Here is an 18345-nt window from a genome sequence, read left to right on the forward strand (position 1 = left end):
GGGCCCAAAGCAATTTCTGCCTCCCCAAGAGCACAGGCGCTTGGGACACTTTTTACCAGAGGCTACGGGGAGTTTGTCAGCCCCAACTATTTTCTGAGTACTTGAAAATGTGAACTGGGGTGTGTGTGTGTGGCTTTTGATTAATGCTAATAGCCCATGTGTCAAAATGAGTTTTAATTTGTTTATTATAGAAATCCATGCTGCAGACCAGTGATAAAATGTAGTTTTGCTACTTGCTCGTAGTATTTTATCCAGCATTTATTAAGTGGGAATGTGTAAACAAAAGTTTGTGTGAGGTTTGGTTTGTGGTGGTGGTGTTTTTTTTTTTTTTCTTGATGTCATCTGGGGGAAACCTTTAACTGAGCACAGACAATCCTAAAATAGCTGTGAAACTTCCTGTAGGCAGAAGTAGTTGCAATGCTCCTGCTGCTTGCGTGCAGGTTTTGGATTTTCACTCACTTGAAATGAATCGATACACTTTTATTTGTTTTGAATAAACAGTTGGAGAACCTTAAAATATTGCCCCATGTACTTCAACATGTTACCGTTTATCAGAGTTTGTATGTGTACTATGGACTAGTTACAAAGACGAGGACTTTGCTCGTGCACACAGGGGGAGTTAGCTATGCTCTGCTATTAGAATTGGAGCAGTGAATTCCTGCACAGGGTAATTTAACCTGGATTCTGTTTTTAAACATCCTCCCTGAAAAGTCAACAGCATGGACTGTGTTTTGATAATAGCAAAGGAGACACTCATGGCTATTTCATTAAGAAAAAAAATATCTGACTATTTAATTTGAATTCTGTGTGAATTAAATGCCTTGGCAACTTTATGCAATTAAACATGTTGACAATTTCAAGCATTTGCTTAAAAGCTTTGCAGATCTGAAGCCTTGCATCAGTTTGCCGTCTGTGAATTGCAAATGAGTGTTTATGGGTATGGAAAACCAATGTATAGGCTTGCTGTGTTCAATGGGATTCTGGTTGAAGGGTGCTTAAAGCTGCAAAATTTCCAAGCTACCAGTTGTAATTGGAGGCGTTGCACAACTGTAATAAATGCAGAAAGCATTGGCTGCCTTGCTCCTGTGACACTTTTGTTGTGCCTAGAAAAGCTGGTAGACCCAAGTAATTCGCTGTGCAAATGTATTATGATGTAGATACGGAAATAGGAGATGTGTCCTCAGTACTTCGCTGAGACTAGCCTTAATTTTCACTTTTAAGCGAGTCTTGCATCCTCTTCTTTTACTTCGCTAATTCAAAACTTCAAGCACTCATCTTACACCTCAAAACATTTTATCAATCTGTATTAGAAAGAACTTCAGCTACTAACACCTGCAGTTCTGGTTATGTATTTATAACTATAAAGGGATTCTTGTCAATGTGTATTACCCAATGCTAGTATTTCTCAAATAGGTAAGGTATATTCTGTTTTTTAAAGAAAAATATACCTTTTCCAGGGTATTCGGTTTCTGGCAGGATTGTGAACCTGAATCTCACTCCTGGCTCTAGTTATACACAGAAGACTGTATTTTTTCCTCTTATATCATTTTCACTTCAAAGCCTAGTTTTTAAATTACCAGGGAGGTTTTTAAGGCTCTGAATGACCAACAGCTTTCAGCTAGCAGCGCAGTTTGTTCCATGAAGTTCTTCCTGTTACTGTATAAAGGCTTTTCTAAGTCATTAAACCTCCCAGCCATAGGTTGTTGGGCTGTTGTCTGTCATTTGTTACAGCCCTATTTGTAGTCGTGTACCAAAAAAATACTGAGGCTATTTTCACAAAACTACAAAGGCTTTCACTTTTGGACTACAGCCTTTCTTATATGTGACGGTAGAAGAAATGTGGACAATTCTTAGCAATCAGTAACGTGCTGGGAATATGTAAAAATCTGTAATCCAAAGCATTTTCTAAACTTTATTTATACATTTCAGTGGGTTTAACTTTTACTGGAAGCTGTAGTGTTGGTTGGTTTTAATTTTTTGAAACTGAAAGAGTGTTAAGGTCAACCTAAACTGTAATCTTAAAGGTTTGCAAAGTGAGGCAGGTGGGCGCCAGTGCCACTGATGCTGTCTTTCTCTGATGTTCAGCACCCAAGTGCGTGGCAGCTTTCAGCAGATGGGGATTCAAGAAACTGGTCACAGACAAAGCACAAGATCTAAAATTACTGCTCAGATTTTCTGTGTGAAGTGGAGATTTTGCTCCTGTTGGACTGCTTTGTCTTTCTTAGGCTACTTAGCAGCACGAGAGATAATACTTAGAGCTGCACGTGCAATTTAATGCTTGATGTCTTCCAGTCCTTCTACACAATCGCTTCTTGTGTACAGGGGTGGGGGTCCTGAAAAGTCAGGGGTAACCGAGCTGCATGCAAAGGCTTTGAATCTGCTGACTTCCACCTTGCTGTTCGTGGTTTGGTTCAGTTTTACCTTGATTTTGACCTGCCTCCTGCTTGTACTAGACTTACGTGGCATTAACACGGGAGGAGGACCGCTCCTCACAAAGCGGCCGTGGGGGACCACTGAGTCAAGGCGAGAGCACGGATGGTTTTTGAGTTCAGCTCTGCCAGTTGGAGCGGATTTGTGTGGGTGAGAGGATTGCTCTTTAATCTGGGCGGGAGCTGGGGGTTGGTGGTTCTGTTTTGTTGTCATCCCACTCCTTTCCCAAGCTTGTCATCTTCTTATACAGCATGGCATTTGGGGTAGGGGTGGGAACATCTTGAGAAAGCTCCAGCGCAGATACGTGGAGATGTAGCTAGATACTGAAAAGCAGCTCGGGCTGCTTGTGTCTTCTCCTGGTACTCTGTGCTGTGCAGGCTGTGATTCACCGTGTTGCTATCCAGTTGGAGCAGTTAAAGCTTATCGCTGGGAAGAGTTGAAACCCTGCCTAAGGAAGTGATCCTGCTTGGAGCAGGAACGTTGCTTAGAGTGCGTGAGTTGACTGGGCAAGGAGGTCTCCTGGGTCCAAGTTCATTCTTCTAGCTTTATACATGACCTACCGAAGAATGAACAAGTTGGTACAGAAATTTCTTTGTTTCTGTACTTCCAACTTTAGTTTATAGGGTGCTTAAGGCTAAAAAAAATCATTTTGGTAAATTCTTTTTCAGAAGCTGAACATTGCGTGCTGTAAAAGAGCCAGGTATGGTTCCAGTCAGAGTGTCTATATCTGCCTGCTCTGGCAATAATGGTTTTATGACAGTGCAGGTTCTTGCCAGGAGCTTTGCAGAAACCCTCTCCTGTTCAGTGTAGTTTGAGAAGCCCCCACTGTTCAGTAGAGGTCCATGATTGCACTGCTAGTCTTATTTGCTCAAGTGTGAAAAGTAATTTTTTTTAAATTATTAAACTAAGGATAGCCTACTGTTAATTTTGTTTACTGGATCCTTCCCAAGATTGTAGGGTAGGAGTGTTTTGGGACCTTACACTTATCCTGTAACTAGCCACCTAGATACTCACTAGCAGGCTTTTTCAAGCAGGAACAATCAGTTAATGAAGATCATCCAGTTTTTTTAAAGATACGACCAGGTATGGTGGTAGGTTAAAAATGTAGCGCATCTCTTAACTTACCTATAATAGGAACTACTGGTGATGACCTTTCCATGGAAGTATTAGAGACACTATCACTTAAATACCAGCATTTTATTTGGGGATGGTTACCTTCATATCGCTTGTGCCTATCAATACTCTATATGCTTCAGAATTTAAAAAGGAAAAAAAAAATATCAAATAGATTAGAAATGTTGAGAACGACAGGTGTGACTACAGTACAGAATGTAAAAGATCCTTTCTTACAGTTTGAATTCATTAATAACTGGGCATGCCTGCTGAGTGCCACAGGGAATGTGGAAAAGGTAGTTGCAGAAAGGGTAAAAGTAAAATTATGCAACTGTCTAGCATTATACAATACTCTGTCCCTCTGTGACCTAGGTGACTTTGTGATCTGGTGATAGAAATGAATAAATGGTTTGTTTTAAACGGATGGAAAACTTTCCTGTTGGTACTAGGACGTTTTGATTATGTAGTTGTCAGCCACGTGAGCTTGAAATATAATAGAAAGGATTTTGCAATACAGGGTAGGGCTTGGTGTGAGAATAAGAATACCTGGTGCTCAATCCTAATTTCTGCTGCAGGTACCTTGACCTTGAATTAAACGTGTTTATTCACCTTCAGGCACTTGAAGCGTTGGCAGGAGGAGCACAGTCTTCAGGAGGCTGTTCCTTGTCTTGAATGATCACAGTGGGTGGGATCTCCAAGGTCTACAGGTGTTAGAAAAGGAAAGGAGGTGGAAAGCTTTTTGGTGTTTTAAGTGGCTGTTAACCTAATAACCTGTGTAAATTAAAAGATGCAAAAGCAGTGAATTCAAAATTAAAGTGGTTGTTGTGACTGCAGACATAAAAAGGTCCCGTGTAATACGGTGACCCGTGGGTTAGAGCACACACAGCTTCTGGCTCTGCCATGGTGCGTTCTCAGAGTAAGTCCGGGGAAAAAAATATCTTTTGCTTGTGTAAGCAATGGGAAAACAAGCAGACACTTTATACTCTAGAAAGCCCAGTAAGCCTCAGGAAATTCCTGCATTCTTGATTTTATTTTGTGGCAAAGTACTGTGTAGTGTGTTTTTGAAAGATGAGCAAGGTTGCCCTTCTCCAGCCCAGCGCCGCAGACTCGATAAGCTGGAGCTGAATAGCTTATTGTTCCCCTGCGGGCAGCCCGATCAGCTGTCACTGTTTCCCTCAAAAAACACTGAGTTTATTTATAAAGAAAAAGTGCCGATATCACATTTCTTACTAAAGGAAAAGGTTACCAGTTCTTGCGGCTGTTTAGCAGGAGAGCTGTGTGTGAAGTATCCCACCTCGAGAGCCAAAAACTTGAGCTTTGTCGTAATTTTATAATTAAAATGCATGTGATGTGGTTATCTTCTAGTTTTTGAGAAATACTGGGGTTTTTTGAAGTGGTGCTTTTGATCCTGGAGCTAGTTTCTCGATCAAGAATGTCAGAGTTTGCCATTGTCACCCTTGTAAAAGATCCATCGGTTGTAGCACAGGGAAGGGTGGGTGGCCACACCATTACGTGTCGGAGCTGTATCTCATATATTCTCTTCCTACCCCACTCCTCTTTTTAAACATCCATGCTAATAGGGTAGCTGACTTTTTCAGAAAAAAAATAACACTGTGCAGATCATCAAGCCCTAAATGCACAAATAGATATATCACACGCAAGGAAGAGATTGGCTGCCTTTGAATTCTGTGTCTCTTTCTTTATCTGCTTAGCAGAAAATGACAAATCTGCTCAAGTATTTTCTTTGTGGGATACCTTTTCATGGGTCTAGGAAATAAGCCACAGCTTATTAAAATAATGTCTTTGCCCAGGGACTTCTGAAAAGGTCATAGAGTTGTTTCCATGTTTGGGACCATCCCTTTTGTTGAGGAAGGGGTGGAGGAGAAGACACAAAGGGAGGAAGAGCTCTCTAATAGTCCTTGCCTTGAAGGATGTTCTTTCTTGAATGTCAGACCTGCAGGTGAGTGTCAGCTTAAGGACTAGGCAGACTGATTCACTGCAGCAAGGAAACACTATGGTACTCTGCATTTTGGTGCTGCTGTCGTCTAGCTACCTCACCTTCTTTTCTGTATGAAAGTCTTAATGACAAAGCTGCAGGGAGAATGGGGTTGTCTTGTTTGCATTGCACGTGACTAAACCTGTTGCTGGTGTAGAATTTTGCAAATTCATTAGTAGTTTGGGGACTGAGCTGAATGGAGATGTATATAGCATATGTTGAGCATCAACAGCAAATTTTTAAATAAGTGCTAGCAGATCTAATGTGTTTAAGTATTCATTCTTTCCCCATGCAACTCCCAGCCCCTGCTGATCCTGAAATACTATTGCTAGCTGGAACTGAGCAAACACAGAAATCCCACAGACTTGCAAGAAATGCAGGACGCAGGTGTTACCTAGCGCTGCTCACACCGCCCCGTGCCACCTTCCCTGCGGACCGAGGGTTGTGCCCTTGTGAGCGCGCTAGGGTAGAGGTTCCTTGTAGCTTCCTCAGGGTTTGTTTCTCCAGCCAGCCCTGGCAGGAGGACCAGATGGTGCTGGTCACTGCCTAGGGGTGAACCTGCACCCTTCCAGCTGCAGCCACCCGGGCTGGAGGGGAAAGCGTAGCCTGGGCTTCCCTGGACCCAGAGAAATGGGCGGGCTGAAGTGGTTTTGATTAAAGAAGTATGTGGACAACTCAAGCCTGTGTATTTTCTTGTAGTTGTGTTTCCTGATGAAGAGACAGAAGTTTTCAGTTTTCTAACATTCTCTCCTGAGAAAAAAAATAAACTTGACTAGCTTTGCCCACATGTCACAGTTTTGCCTGCTCTTGTTTTGTTCTGTGTTATGACCTTGCTGCCTGTATTTTCTCAGCACAATAAGCTACAGAAGCCTCTGGGTACTGCAGTCTCAAAGAAGTGATACTACCAAATTAAAGTGCTAATCAAGGTCATCTTCAAGCTTGAAACCCCACATTTTCACAGTTTTGTTGTGGGTTTTTTTGGTTTGTTTTTTTTGTTGGGTTGTGTTGGTTTGTTTGGTTGTTTTTTTTTCTGGCAAGCCTAACTAGGAGCCGTATTTGTATACACGTGTTTTGGGTTTTGGAGTCCCTAAAATAAAGATGCGTGCTTTCTTCATTGCAAATCCTGGCCCCCCTGAAACTGTTTGTTCCCGCAGATGTGAGCACGATTCAAGGCAACTGATACTCATAGAGCATGGCAAGAGTAAAGCGCTCAGAGGCCCAGATGGTACGCTTTTTCTGGGCAAAGGGACAAGCATACTGAGGAGGCCAAGCTAGCCTCTATTATTATGTATCTCAGGAATTAGCAATGAAGTAGTTGATTAAAAAATTGCATTTGGAAAACTATACCAGTCTTCAGTTGTGGTGACAAAGTTGGGGGTGCCTGCAGTTGCAACGCATAGATACAAAGCTGTGCATGCGGAAGACCTGAATGTTACTGATTTTATTGCCAATTCTGAATGCAGCTTGGAACAACACGTCTCTGAAAACCTTTGTGAAGAGCAGCAATAACAGTCAAGCAGTAGCAGGCATCTCTAAAATTGGAGTGCTCAAAGACCTTTAGATGAAAGTGCATATTTTATTGTTTTCATGTTGAGTTTATTGCCTGTATAAAAGCCAAATAACCTCTACTAGCTGCATCACTGAATATTTCTGCATTTTTAGACTGACTGACACACTTCTGCTGTGTTTTCTTGTCCTGTTTGACCATGAGCAAATCATTACAATATTCTCTTCCTCAAATTCAGCATCAGTAAGAAGAGGAGAATACCCTGGCTTGAAGGGCTAATCTGAGAAGTTTTCATATTTGTAAAATGCTTGAAAAGCGTAAAATACTGTGTTAATACAAACAGATATCTTCAGTAATTATGCATAATATTAACACCTGTATCTGTGTACTTTATGGATCCTTTAGATGTATGCCACTTGCATATATTTTAAAAAGAAAAATAGTCTTCCTGGAGATAATTCCCTAATGGGAAGCGCTATCATGTTGGCTCTCCGAAGGTCTGGCTTTATCTGTTTCAATGGCTAGGTTTATAAATGAGAGCTGCACAGCTGGAGACTCAGTAACTAACTGAATAATCTGAAATTGGTGCCTTTGGGGAGTGCCCCAGTATGTGCAATGTCTTGTTTCTGCATCAAGAGTAGTCTGCAAAGGAATTTTACAGAAATTCCCTGAAGTGATTTTCTGAGCTGACATGGGGTATTGCAGCATACAGCCCTTTTTCCAGACTGAGATTCAGTACATTTTTAGGCAGTGACCACTTCTTCTTGATGCCAAAAATGCACTCGACACTTGTAATTGATGCACTCTTCAGCAGTAAAGCTTTGCTTGTAGGTCTGTGTGCTGGATTGCAGGTTTGTGGATGGCTTTCCTGCGACCGGTGCATCCGAGATGCAACTGCAATCATTGTCTGCTGCAGATACGGTTAATCGTAATGGAGCTTTGCTGACATAGTACGAATGAGGGAACGTATTTTTAACTGTATTTGACTGGAGAATTTTTATGGTGTTTTCTTTAACGGGATTTTGTTTAATCTTCAGTGCTTTTATTTGTTACAGAGATCCGTGCCCAATTGGTAGAGCAGCTGAAATGCCTTGACCAGCAGTGTGAGCTTCGCGTCCAGTTACTGCAGGACTTGCAGGATTTCTTCCGCAAGAAGGCAGAAATTGAGATGGATTACTCAAGGAATTTGGAGAAGTTGGCTGAGAGATTCCTGGCTAAAACTAGGAGCACCAAAGACCAGCAATTCAAGTAGAGTATTTGCCTTTGGTTTTGCCCTTTTCCCCCTGTAGATGTGGTTATAAGGGTAGGAATGTAAAAAAGAGACTATATGGTGAATGTAGGTACCAGCACTGTTGTGCACGTCGGAATAAAACGTGTCCCAAGTTTGTGTTAAACACAGAGCCTATTTCATGTTTTTACATAGCATGGTTGGTAACTTCATTTCAGTAATTCTTGGCAGGTCGTATGTTGTCAATAGGGAATGGAATGGTAAAAATTGGCACATCTAAAAGGTCTAATTTTCTTGGGAAGGTGGGCAAAGCTGTACACCAGATTTGACAGACAAAGCCAGGATTTCCTTCAGTGTCAGGGGCTTTGGTCTGTTTTCTTAAGGGTATCTGTTTCTAATCAGTTATGTGCTGTGATCTGCCATTGCAGCCCTCTGTTTTCAATATCCTACACATACTCAGTGCAGGGTTTGAGTGTTGTATCTCTGCTGCTATCACTTCAAAACAGTAGAGAAGTAAGGCCAATAGTATTTCCAAATAGAGCTGTGCTCTGTGTGTGATCCCTAGCTGATGGGACTCAACTAAAATTTAAAGATGTCCTTATTGACAATCAATTGTCTCACCTGCTTGAAACATTATTTACAGGTAGGTCTGACAATCCTGCTTTGGTTGTTCCCCACTTAGCTGCTTGAGTTGGGATGACTAATGCATATGGAACGTGGTTTCGTGGATTCAAAGCCGCCCGATTTACTACTGACTCCTGCCTGGAGGAAAGGATGCAGGTGCTTTTGCCAGGAAGGGGAATGCAGGACAGGACCGCTGGGTGAAGAAGGGCCTGGTGCAGGCTGCGTGGCATGGAGACAGCAGCTTAGCGAGTAGGTGGCCAGCATGAAGCCACAGCCATGGGGCTCCTGTTGCTGACATCTGGGCAGTGCACAAGATTGTTGGGTTTTGTTGTCAGGGTAGCAGCTGGGGAAAACACCGAGCAAAAGCAGTCTTGGGATCTGAATCACTTCTGCTTTGGACAGATTGGTCTGAAAGGATCCATCTGGGTTTGCCTCCACCCAAAGCACAGTGTCACTTTTAGCATTGTTTGGGTCAGGCCATTGTGTGTATTTTTGTTCTTCTGTTGTTGTTGCTGTGTTTGGAGGGATATGGGGATGTATCACCTTCCCCTTTCCACTAAAGCTCTTTTTGTGAAAGCCATTAAAGTAGGCATCATTTTAGCTTCCTTTCTGTACAGCTTTGATGTAGTTTACTTTAGTTCTCATTTAAAACGCACATTGTGCTATGTTGTTGGGAAAGCATGACTCCCAAGCATAGCTATTTGACAGGTTGGAGAAGAATTATTCATTGTATCTATAGAGCTATAACTGCCTGAAGTATTTTTTTCTTTTCCTTTACAGTGAAAGTGTTCTCGTAACTATAAACTGTGTATATTCTGCATATGCCTTTAGGACGGCACTAAAGAAATGATGTGTCTATGATTTTCCTCTGCATGATGATTGGTTGTCTTCTGTTTATTAATAGTTATTCCTGGTTAAAATTGAGGTGGTTTCCTTTGTATTACATGATATGCAACCCCCCATCAGCAACGCTTTTGTATTCAGCTTTCAGTGTTGGGAAAGTTGTATATATGTTATATACTGTTGTATATAGCTTCCTATTTTGAGATTGAGTGACTTTTTAATGTGGAAGTTTTTACCATATACGAGCAGAATCCTACATGGTGTCATGCTTTATGTGAATTAAATATGCTGACTGACACTACAGGGTTTTTTAGAAGTCTTGATGGTTGGTGGTTTTTTTGTTCTAATGCATTCTGCTCATGTGGACCCCTGCTCCCACTTTTTGAGCTGTTGGTACTTTAGCCTTTATAAAGTTGTACCTGGACAAAAATGACCTCAGATATCCTTGCTGTTGAGCGTAGCCTGAATTGGACAGATGATTTTATCTGCATATAAAAGTTTCATGTGAACTCTTGAATTAAATGTCTGTGCTTTTCTGGTCAAGTCCAGGGCATAGCATGAAATACTCGGAAAAGTGTTACTGAGCATGAGTTTCATCTTGCTTTGCAGAGAGAAAGACATTGCTGCTCAGGCTCCTGGTTTCACTTACATTAGCAGCGGATATCTTCTAGCAGAAAACCATCTTGCTCTTGGAAAGTGTTACCCCTGCAAGGTTTGAGTCCCAAATGTACAAGTTGTTCATTTGGTCAAGAGCTGGAATAGAGGAAAATAACAAAAACCTCTTAAGGCTGCTGGGTCTGTGGGCAGTATTTGTCACAGCAGTGGCACACGGCTGTGAAGCTGTCTGTCCTGGGTGGCTCCATCTATTACATAGTCGGTCATTGGTGTCTGCTGGCTGTAACATCCAGGAATGTGTCAGAATACCTCAGGGATCAGTAAGGGAGCAGTCCCAATTATAATTACCTCTCCCCAGCACTGCTCTGTCTGAACAGCGAAGAGTAACTTGGCTGGTATCTTTTCTGTAGATGCTGAAGCTGTAATCTCATTTGGAAGCCCCCAGAAGACCATTTGATCAAAGCCAGCCCTCAGATTTCTCCTCCGAAGGAGCCTGGTATTACATGACTATGAGATGTGCACAGGCGGGTGGCTACTCTGTAATTGCCTGGCTGTGACCCTATAAATATACAGTAATAGCATGTTCTTTCGATAACATGATAATTATGTTGGAAGGTACCGTATCATTCGGTGGCTGCTTACCATGTCACTCGCCGATTTTAGATCTCATAAAACATTGTCAAGGAGGAAACCTGTCAGGCAGTAACCCTGTAATTTGCATGTGCTTTCATGCTCAATAGCTATTATGTAATTGCCAAGTTGCTCCAAATGTGTTCATTTAAGGGAATGCTGTCAAGGGCAGGAGGCTTCAGTCTGACCCTTGAAATTGGATTGTGTGGCTTCCTCCACCATCCATCCCCAAGCTGGTAAAAGCACACAGAGCAGTGTGAAGTGCAGGCTTGTGTTGGGTTTCTAACAGACGCATTGCATGGGGTTGATTTTTCTTAGATGTGGCTGCATCAGAGGGTAAGCTGATCAGGTGGCTACGTTTTCCATATGGGTTTTGAAACGTAGGTGGTTGGGTCTTGACAGCAAGCTGTGTATAGCTGGTGATGGACTGAAAGGGTGTTTGCGCATTGCACAGTTTGAAGCTAGCTTCACTGGAGCATCTTAAAATGATTTACAGAGGTAGGTGTATGTTATTCTCGTTTTATATCTTCGAAGAAGGGGAACAGATTGGTTTAGCCAAGGTGACATACACGTTGATGGCAGTTGGATATATCCCAGGTTTTACTTGCTTTTAACTACTCTACCGTGGCTGTCAGACCTCACTTTGCCTATTCTCTTTTAAAAATATTTTTTTCGATTAGAACAGACTATTAAAGAGAATAGTCATATAAAATACATATGTATTTGGTAAAGCCTCTTCAGTGCCCATTGGTAAATACCCTTGTGCAAGATGTGAGGACTGAAGGGGAAAAAACCGGCATTGAACAGTCAAGGCTTATAATTCCAGTTCTGACCAACAAGCACTTGTAAGAGGTTTGGTATAGTCATCGCTCCTTAAAGATCTGCTTAACTAAAGGTCTCTTGTGCAGCGGTTAAATCAGAGCATCCATCTCAGCAGGTGTCAGTCTTGCCTGCTGGGTCTGAGGGGTCCCTGCAGGCAGTAGCGCTGGATGGGGGTCTGACTTCCATCCTCAGAGGAAGGCGTTTGCCCGCTGCCGTGAAACCCTGGGACCTTTAGCTCCAGACTTCAGTCCTCCTGTTTTAATGTGATTTTGTCCTAAAGGCATCTGCTTATTCAAATAATCAGTTAACAATATAAAAACCATGGCAAAAACCTCGAGTGATTCCTTTCAAGGGAGAAAATGGGGGTGGGGGAAGAAAAAAGAAAAGAAAAAATGAAAAGACAATGCTATTTTAAGGCTGTATTTTAAATCAAGATTATCTTTGGAAGTAGGATACTGAGTAGCAATTGTCAGCTGGAGAGCTGAATGTCCAGGATATCCCAGCATGAAATTCAGATGGCTTTCTGGCAGCCTTTGCCTTGAAAGTAGAAGATGCAGAATAAGTCTGGCAACCTTCAGGCTGAGCACTTGTAAACAACAGATGTTCATAACTGGAATCTTTTGGAAGAGAAGGGCAGGGAGCAGCGTGTACGTCCATGCTTGTAATTCTCAAAATTTGCAGTTAACACTGGGCTGTGTCAGGAAGACTTTAAGGGGAAATCAAGCATTGATTTGAATGAGCAGCTTGCAGAGAAGTTCAACTTTAGTTCCCTTGACGGTGAAATGATTTCCTTTAAAGGAGAGAGGTGATAGAGGCTGTGAGGGAGTTATTGACAAAAGCATTGGGGGTCATGTGGACTTTGGTGTTTTAATCGCTAAATACTACCGTAGTTTATTTTGACTTGTGATTCTTTTTGATGGAGCAGAGTCCCGAACACTTCTTCTGAGTCTTTCAAATAACAACATTTGGAGATTTTTTTTTTCTTAGCGTGAAGCTTAGAAATTCATTTATTCAGTGACCTCATTGAACCTGGAGAGCTTTGGGATACGTGACTAGAAAAAATTGATGTTAAACCTCAGGGAGGATCTTTGTGGTGTTTTTCATCATATCAGTGACCTCAGTATCACGCTGCGTGCATTGGTATGATTATAGCTACTCTCACACAGCGTACTGCAGAGGACAAAATTAAGATAGGTTTGAAAAAGTATCTACAGAAACAATGTCTGTGCTCTAACACTTGGCCTAGCTCTAGCTGTGGTGGTTTGCAGGATGGACTTGACAGTTGCACAGATATGAAAATAAGTTTTTCATTTCTCCCTTGACCTCGTACTTTATTCTGGCAGGTAGTTCAGGTGAGCTGGGCAGGAGGTCAGTTCTGCAGAGCGTGCACCCTGTAGGGTTCAGAGACCTGAGCCCACGGATCACTGTTAGAGATGGGAAAGGTAGTGTGTGCAGGGTGGGAAATAAATCAGTTTCTCTGTTCCCAGGGTCTTGATCATTACTTCGGGGTGTACCAGGTCTGGAAATGTCTGTGGCACACCTCTAGGAAACAGAACCTGAATATTTGAGGGGGGCAGGGGGATGGAACAGGAAACTTTGGTTTTTGTATGTACCACCAAGAGAGTCTCCTAGAAACCTGTTTGAAGGAAGGATGGCCAGAAAAGTTTTCTGTTTACGTGGATAATGTGATGTGCCTATGTTAATTTAAGTGTTTCTCTCTTTCTATTTAATATTTTCATGTGACTGATTCCTTTGTCTTATGCTCTTATGGAAACCCAATATTCCTATTCCTGGTTAGTGGGTGTGGTGTGGTTTGGTTTTAATCTAGTGTAGGGGGAGGAGTTCGTTTTAAAGATAATTTTGCTGCTGCTGCTCTGAACAGGGTCAATGCCAAACTAAGCATCGCTGGCCGTTGTCGCTCTCTCCTGCTTGCCTTAAAGCAGGTAAGGCTTGGATTGTCTGTGAGTTCCGTGTATGAATGAGTAATTTAATTAAGACAGTTCAGATACTTGGGACTCAATCTTCCCCTCTCATCTTTTTGAGACTAAAACCTTTGAAGTGGAAGTTGCACAGGACCCGATCAAGATAACACCCAAGAAACCACAGAGCTTCATACTTTGTGGTTCCTTAAAAATCCGTGCACAACTTCCTCTTCCTGCTCCCAAACACCCCCGATTGCTGTGATCTGGTGTAATTTAGGCTAACCTAAATAAACTCCCCAGATTCACTATCATTACACGATCTTTAAACAAGGATAAATAGTGCTTGAAATAAACCTGGATCTTGGCATCTTCTTCCTCCTCCTCCTCTGCTTGCGGGGGAAGTTTGAGTCAAACAGTTGTTGTGAATGTGAAATCGCCAGCACTTCAGGAAAGTTCATACCCAGGTCCTGAAGTTTTGGGTTGATCTCATCAATTTTACTACTTAAGGGCGAATACTGACTCCAGTCATGCTGTGGAATCTGTGGAAATCGAGCTCACTCTCAATTATACCCAGCAGTCCCTATTTCATATTTTCCTTCCCTTTTTCAGCCCTTCTCTGTGGTGACACGGAACTGGAAGCAGCGTATATTTGCCAGCTCCTTTGAGAATTGAAATGGTTAATGAAAATCGCAATTTGTTTCCCTGCCATCTGCTTGTGGTTATGATAGAAAAGGGTCTGTTGTAAACAGTTGTGTAACTTCTGCTCTGTGTTGTGAAAACTGTTGCCATGTTCCACCCCAGAAAATGCTGCATTTGTAGAGGTGCTTTAACAGTTAATGCATGTGTAGTTTTAAAGGCTACTTGGAAGGTTTGAAGCAAGTAACTGCCTCTTTCCTTTTCTGTTTCATTTCTGTCTTAAAGCCTGCCTTGATCTGCTTTTGGCCAGTGCTAGGAAAATTGTCACCAGCAAATAATGAAGGAGAGTTTTTGTCTCGCTTCCTGTAAAATCCTTGCCATGAAAACAATGAACCTGTACAAAAGCAAGACGTACCACTTTAATGAGGTACTGAAGGGGTTAGTGAAATCAACAGACACCAAGAAATTAAAGGAATTTAAACAAAAAAAATAATCTTGAAGTGTGCAGAGCTGTGGTTGCATGAGGGTGAGCTCAGGGTGCGGCGCTCACTGCACAGACCCAAAGGTGACAATCCTGGTCACGGATTGGAAGCATGTGGGTTGTGATTATTTTTTCCTGCAGGATGGCCTTTCATGTCTAACCACACGGAGTGTGTCAACAACCCATCTGGCGCCATTAGACACCAGCAATTTTACTCACCATGCTTTTCATGGGCTCTTGGTATTTGTGCTATGTGCTGCCTTAGAATAGCTTCGGGTGTTGTGGTAGGGCAGCCTGGACAGCTGGGAATTGTCCAGTTAACTATTGCATCTCTTCTGGTTCCCATTTGGTGCTTTAGTTTTCTTTGGAAAGCAAGGCACTCACCGTGCTGCTCTCTGGTCCCTTGCATGTATTCTTTATACTCGTAACCCTTGGTCCTTGCTGCTCACAGCTCTTGCAAGCTACTCAAGGTGGGGTTGAACTGATGCCTCAGTGGGGACAACCGTGAACAGCCAGGTGCCCTTAGTGGAGCAGACAGCAAAAATTCATAACGAGGTGGAGAATGTGGTGGGAGGTAGGCAGGATCAAAACCGTTGGGTTTTTGGGTTGGCAGTTCATGTAGATGAATGGTACAAAGCCTGAGAAGGCAAGTTGGCGGCTGCATGCAGCTGGACTTCTGGCTGCTTAGAGATCTGTGCCTGCGCTAGTCTTAGGAAAAGAGCGATGCAGCAAAGCAATGAAGCAGTAACAGACTAGAGCAAGATCAGCTGCTGGAGAGCTTGAGCTTTTTGTTCCTAAGTTTCATTCCCAGGCTTTTTATGGTAGTTGATTAATTTTCACTTGCTGTAGCCCTTCCAGCTTTAGAGGGCAAATACTAAGCCAGTGTGCAAAGTAGTTTTATATTATTGGTGTAAAGAAGCAAACCGATTTTTAGCATCTTTTGATACTGTACTGTACACCTCTGACCCAGCCCTGCTCCTTGGAGGCGCTCTTTCTGGAGGTGCCTTTCCTCCTGCTGCCCTCTCTTTAGTGGAAGAAAGCTGGGTGTTATTTCTTGTCTCATCTAACTAATAATAATAATAATAAAACCCCAACCACCCAAACCTTAATGCGTACATTACTTTTTCTTGTGGTGGTGGCTTTTATGTCTTTTTGGCAGGAGTTGGAGCATACGGCTCCTTGTCTGCACTGTGCCCTTTGAGGGCGGCTGCAGCTGGGTCAGTACCGGTAGATTCACAGGTCGAGTAGCTGGGTCTCACAGTTACTCATTAGCTCTCTGGCATATTAACAAAGCAAACGGTATGCTGAAAACACTGATTGCAGACGCAGGGGCAACTATTTGATTGATACAGCTTAACATCTGGCAGTTTCAACCTTGTACAGTTCTGCATTTTGATCATTCCATCTGGTTCTGTGTGTCAGCAGCATCTGCAATACAGGACACTAGAGTACGAAGGAAAGTATTGTCTCTAAATAAACTCTATGCCTTCTCACATTTTATTTTTTTTTTATTATTATTCAAAACACCAAGAGAACTAAAAGTCCAGAATCCTTTTTATATGCCCTCTCCCACCACACACACACACACACACACGCGCACTCTAAAACCTTGAAGCAGTCCAGATCACAAGCTGTAGTCATTTCCTGAGCTTTACATTTTTTCTAAGGAAAAGAAACAAAGCATCAAGATCAGCTGTTCTGAAACTATTCTTCTTTATCTAAAATTATCCATACTGCACTACAAATCCAACCGCTGATGTCATGAGAAGGGTAATGAAAGTCTGCCATGGCTTAATTTTCAGGTTTTCACAATGTCAGACATTTCTTGCAGAAGAGATTGTGGTCCTTTTAAGTGCAGGATGCTCCCTTTTCTAACAGAAATTAAACTGCATTTCTTTTAAGAGGAAAGAAATGTGATAGTTGCGCACAATAGTCAAGAAGAGCTTTGGCTTTCCACCAGAGATCTGACTTGCTTTTTTTCTGCGTAAGTATTATTTATACTGTAAACAAATGATAAACAGATCTAGAGAGAAGTGAATGAGGCAGTTAAGCCTACACCTAGGTCTGCCAGCTCCAAACGCTGCTGCGGGGCTGCTGGAGGAGCATGCAAAATCACTGCTCATGTCCTTGATTTCATCTAGTATGAAGTTGTACCTTAAAGAAATTACTTACTCCTTTCAGTAGATGAAATGTTGATCCAAATAAACTGAGGTTCCTCTCGTCTCTCCTTTTGCGCTTTGTATTGCTTATTTGCAGGGTGCAGAGTGAGTCAGCCATAATAACGTGGAGAAAGTTCAATGATGAGAAAATAAAGGTGGTAAAAATGTTGCTTTCTCTTTTGCTCAGGACAGATATAGATGCTTGCACATAATTGGTTTTGTACATGAAACATAACATTTTGCTTCCTATGCAGATGCTATTTGGCTAACTGGATGCTTGGAATCTTTTTATTGTGGTTAAGTCACAAATGCCTGGGACAGTGCTGTGAAACCTATTGTCAGACACTGGAGCCATCACTCTCCCTCAGGCACTGTAATTTATGTATGAAATATTGGATTCAAAAGAAAAAATTAAAGCCTACATTTGGCGTACTGTAGCTTGCATTTGACTGATCTGCTTGTTGGGGGACAGGAGCCCATGGCCATGTGAATGTAGTCATGCATAATTGAAGGCGTATTTTCTGTATGTGCAATAGTCATTTTATAGCCTTCCTCTGCTCTCCTTTCCCTCAGCAAATCCATATGTCCCATAGCTGGGTTTCTACCTTTTATAGAACACCATGAACAGAGTAATTTTGTCCACTTCAGGTAAAGTCCTATCCAATTCTTGTTTCTATTTTGTGTCCTTTATAGGAAGGATCAGAATGTGCTATCACCAGTCAATTGCTGGAATCTCCTGCTGAATCAAGTGAAGCGGGAGAGCAGGGATCACACCACCCTGAGTGACATCTATCTCAACAACATCATCCCGCGCTTTGTCCAGGTCAGCGAAGATTCGGGACGCCTGTTCAAGAAGGTAACTGACTGCTACAGCACATGCCTTTTTGTTTGGCTCTTCTGAAATACAGTGTTAGCTGTTACTTCTGGTGGATCAGTTCATTGTTGACTATGCCCAACACTTTTTCCTCTCTCTGGATAACTCTGCTTGGCTTACTTTTGATTTCTTTATTTTGTTATTCTTCTGGTGGTTTAGGATTTTCCCCAAAGTGGTCAGTTGAGATTTGTTGGTCTAAATTCAGGCCATGTCTTTTCCTTGTACCCTGCTCACCGTTTCGTATGCATTTTGAAACTTTTATTAAATATGCAGAAACCCTCTGGGTCTTCAACTCTGAATATAGGTAGTCAAGAGCACCTCTCTAAAGACAAATCTATAACAGCCACTGAGGAGAAACTACTGCTAAAAGAAAAAATAGGGAGAATTCCTACAGTGCTAGATAATAAAAGGATGCATTGTCCTTTTCTGGAAAAAGGAGAAAATACAGCTGAGGTCTCTTGTTAG

General features: G+C 42.2%; 1 protein-coding gene across 1 annotated transcript in view; it reads left to right on the top strand.

Moving 5' to 3' along the window:
* SRGAP2 (SLIT-ROBO Rho GTPase activating protein 2) overlaps positions 1–18345 on the top strand; it is a 110993-nt gene that overhangs the window by 29461 nt on the left and 63187 nt on the right. Inside the window, 2 exon segments of the mRNA XM_056361461.1 lie at positions 8102–8294; positions 17700–17862. Of these exon segments, the coding sequence (XP_056217436.1) occupies positions 8102–8294; positions 17700–17862 (356 nt within the window).

The sequence above is a fragment of the Falco biarmicus genome, chromosome 16 (assembly GCF_023638135.1).
Source record: "Falco biarmicus isolate bFalBia1 chromosome 16, bFalBia1.pri, whole genome shotgun sequence".
NCBI lineage: Eukaryota > Metazoa > Chordata > Aves > Falconiformes > Falconidae > Falco > Falco biarmicus.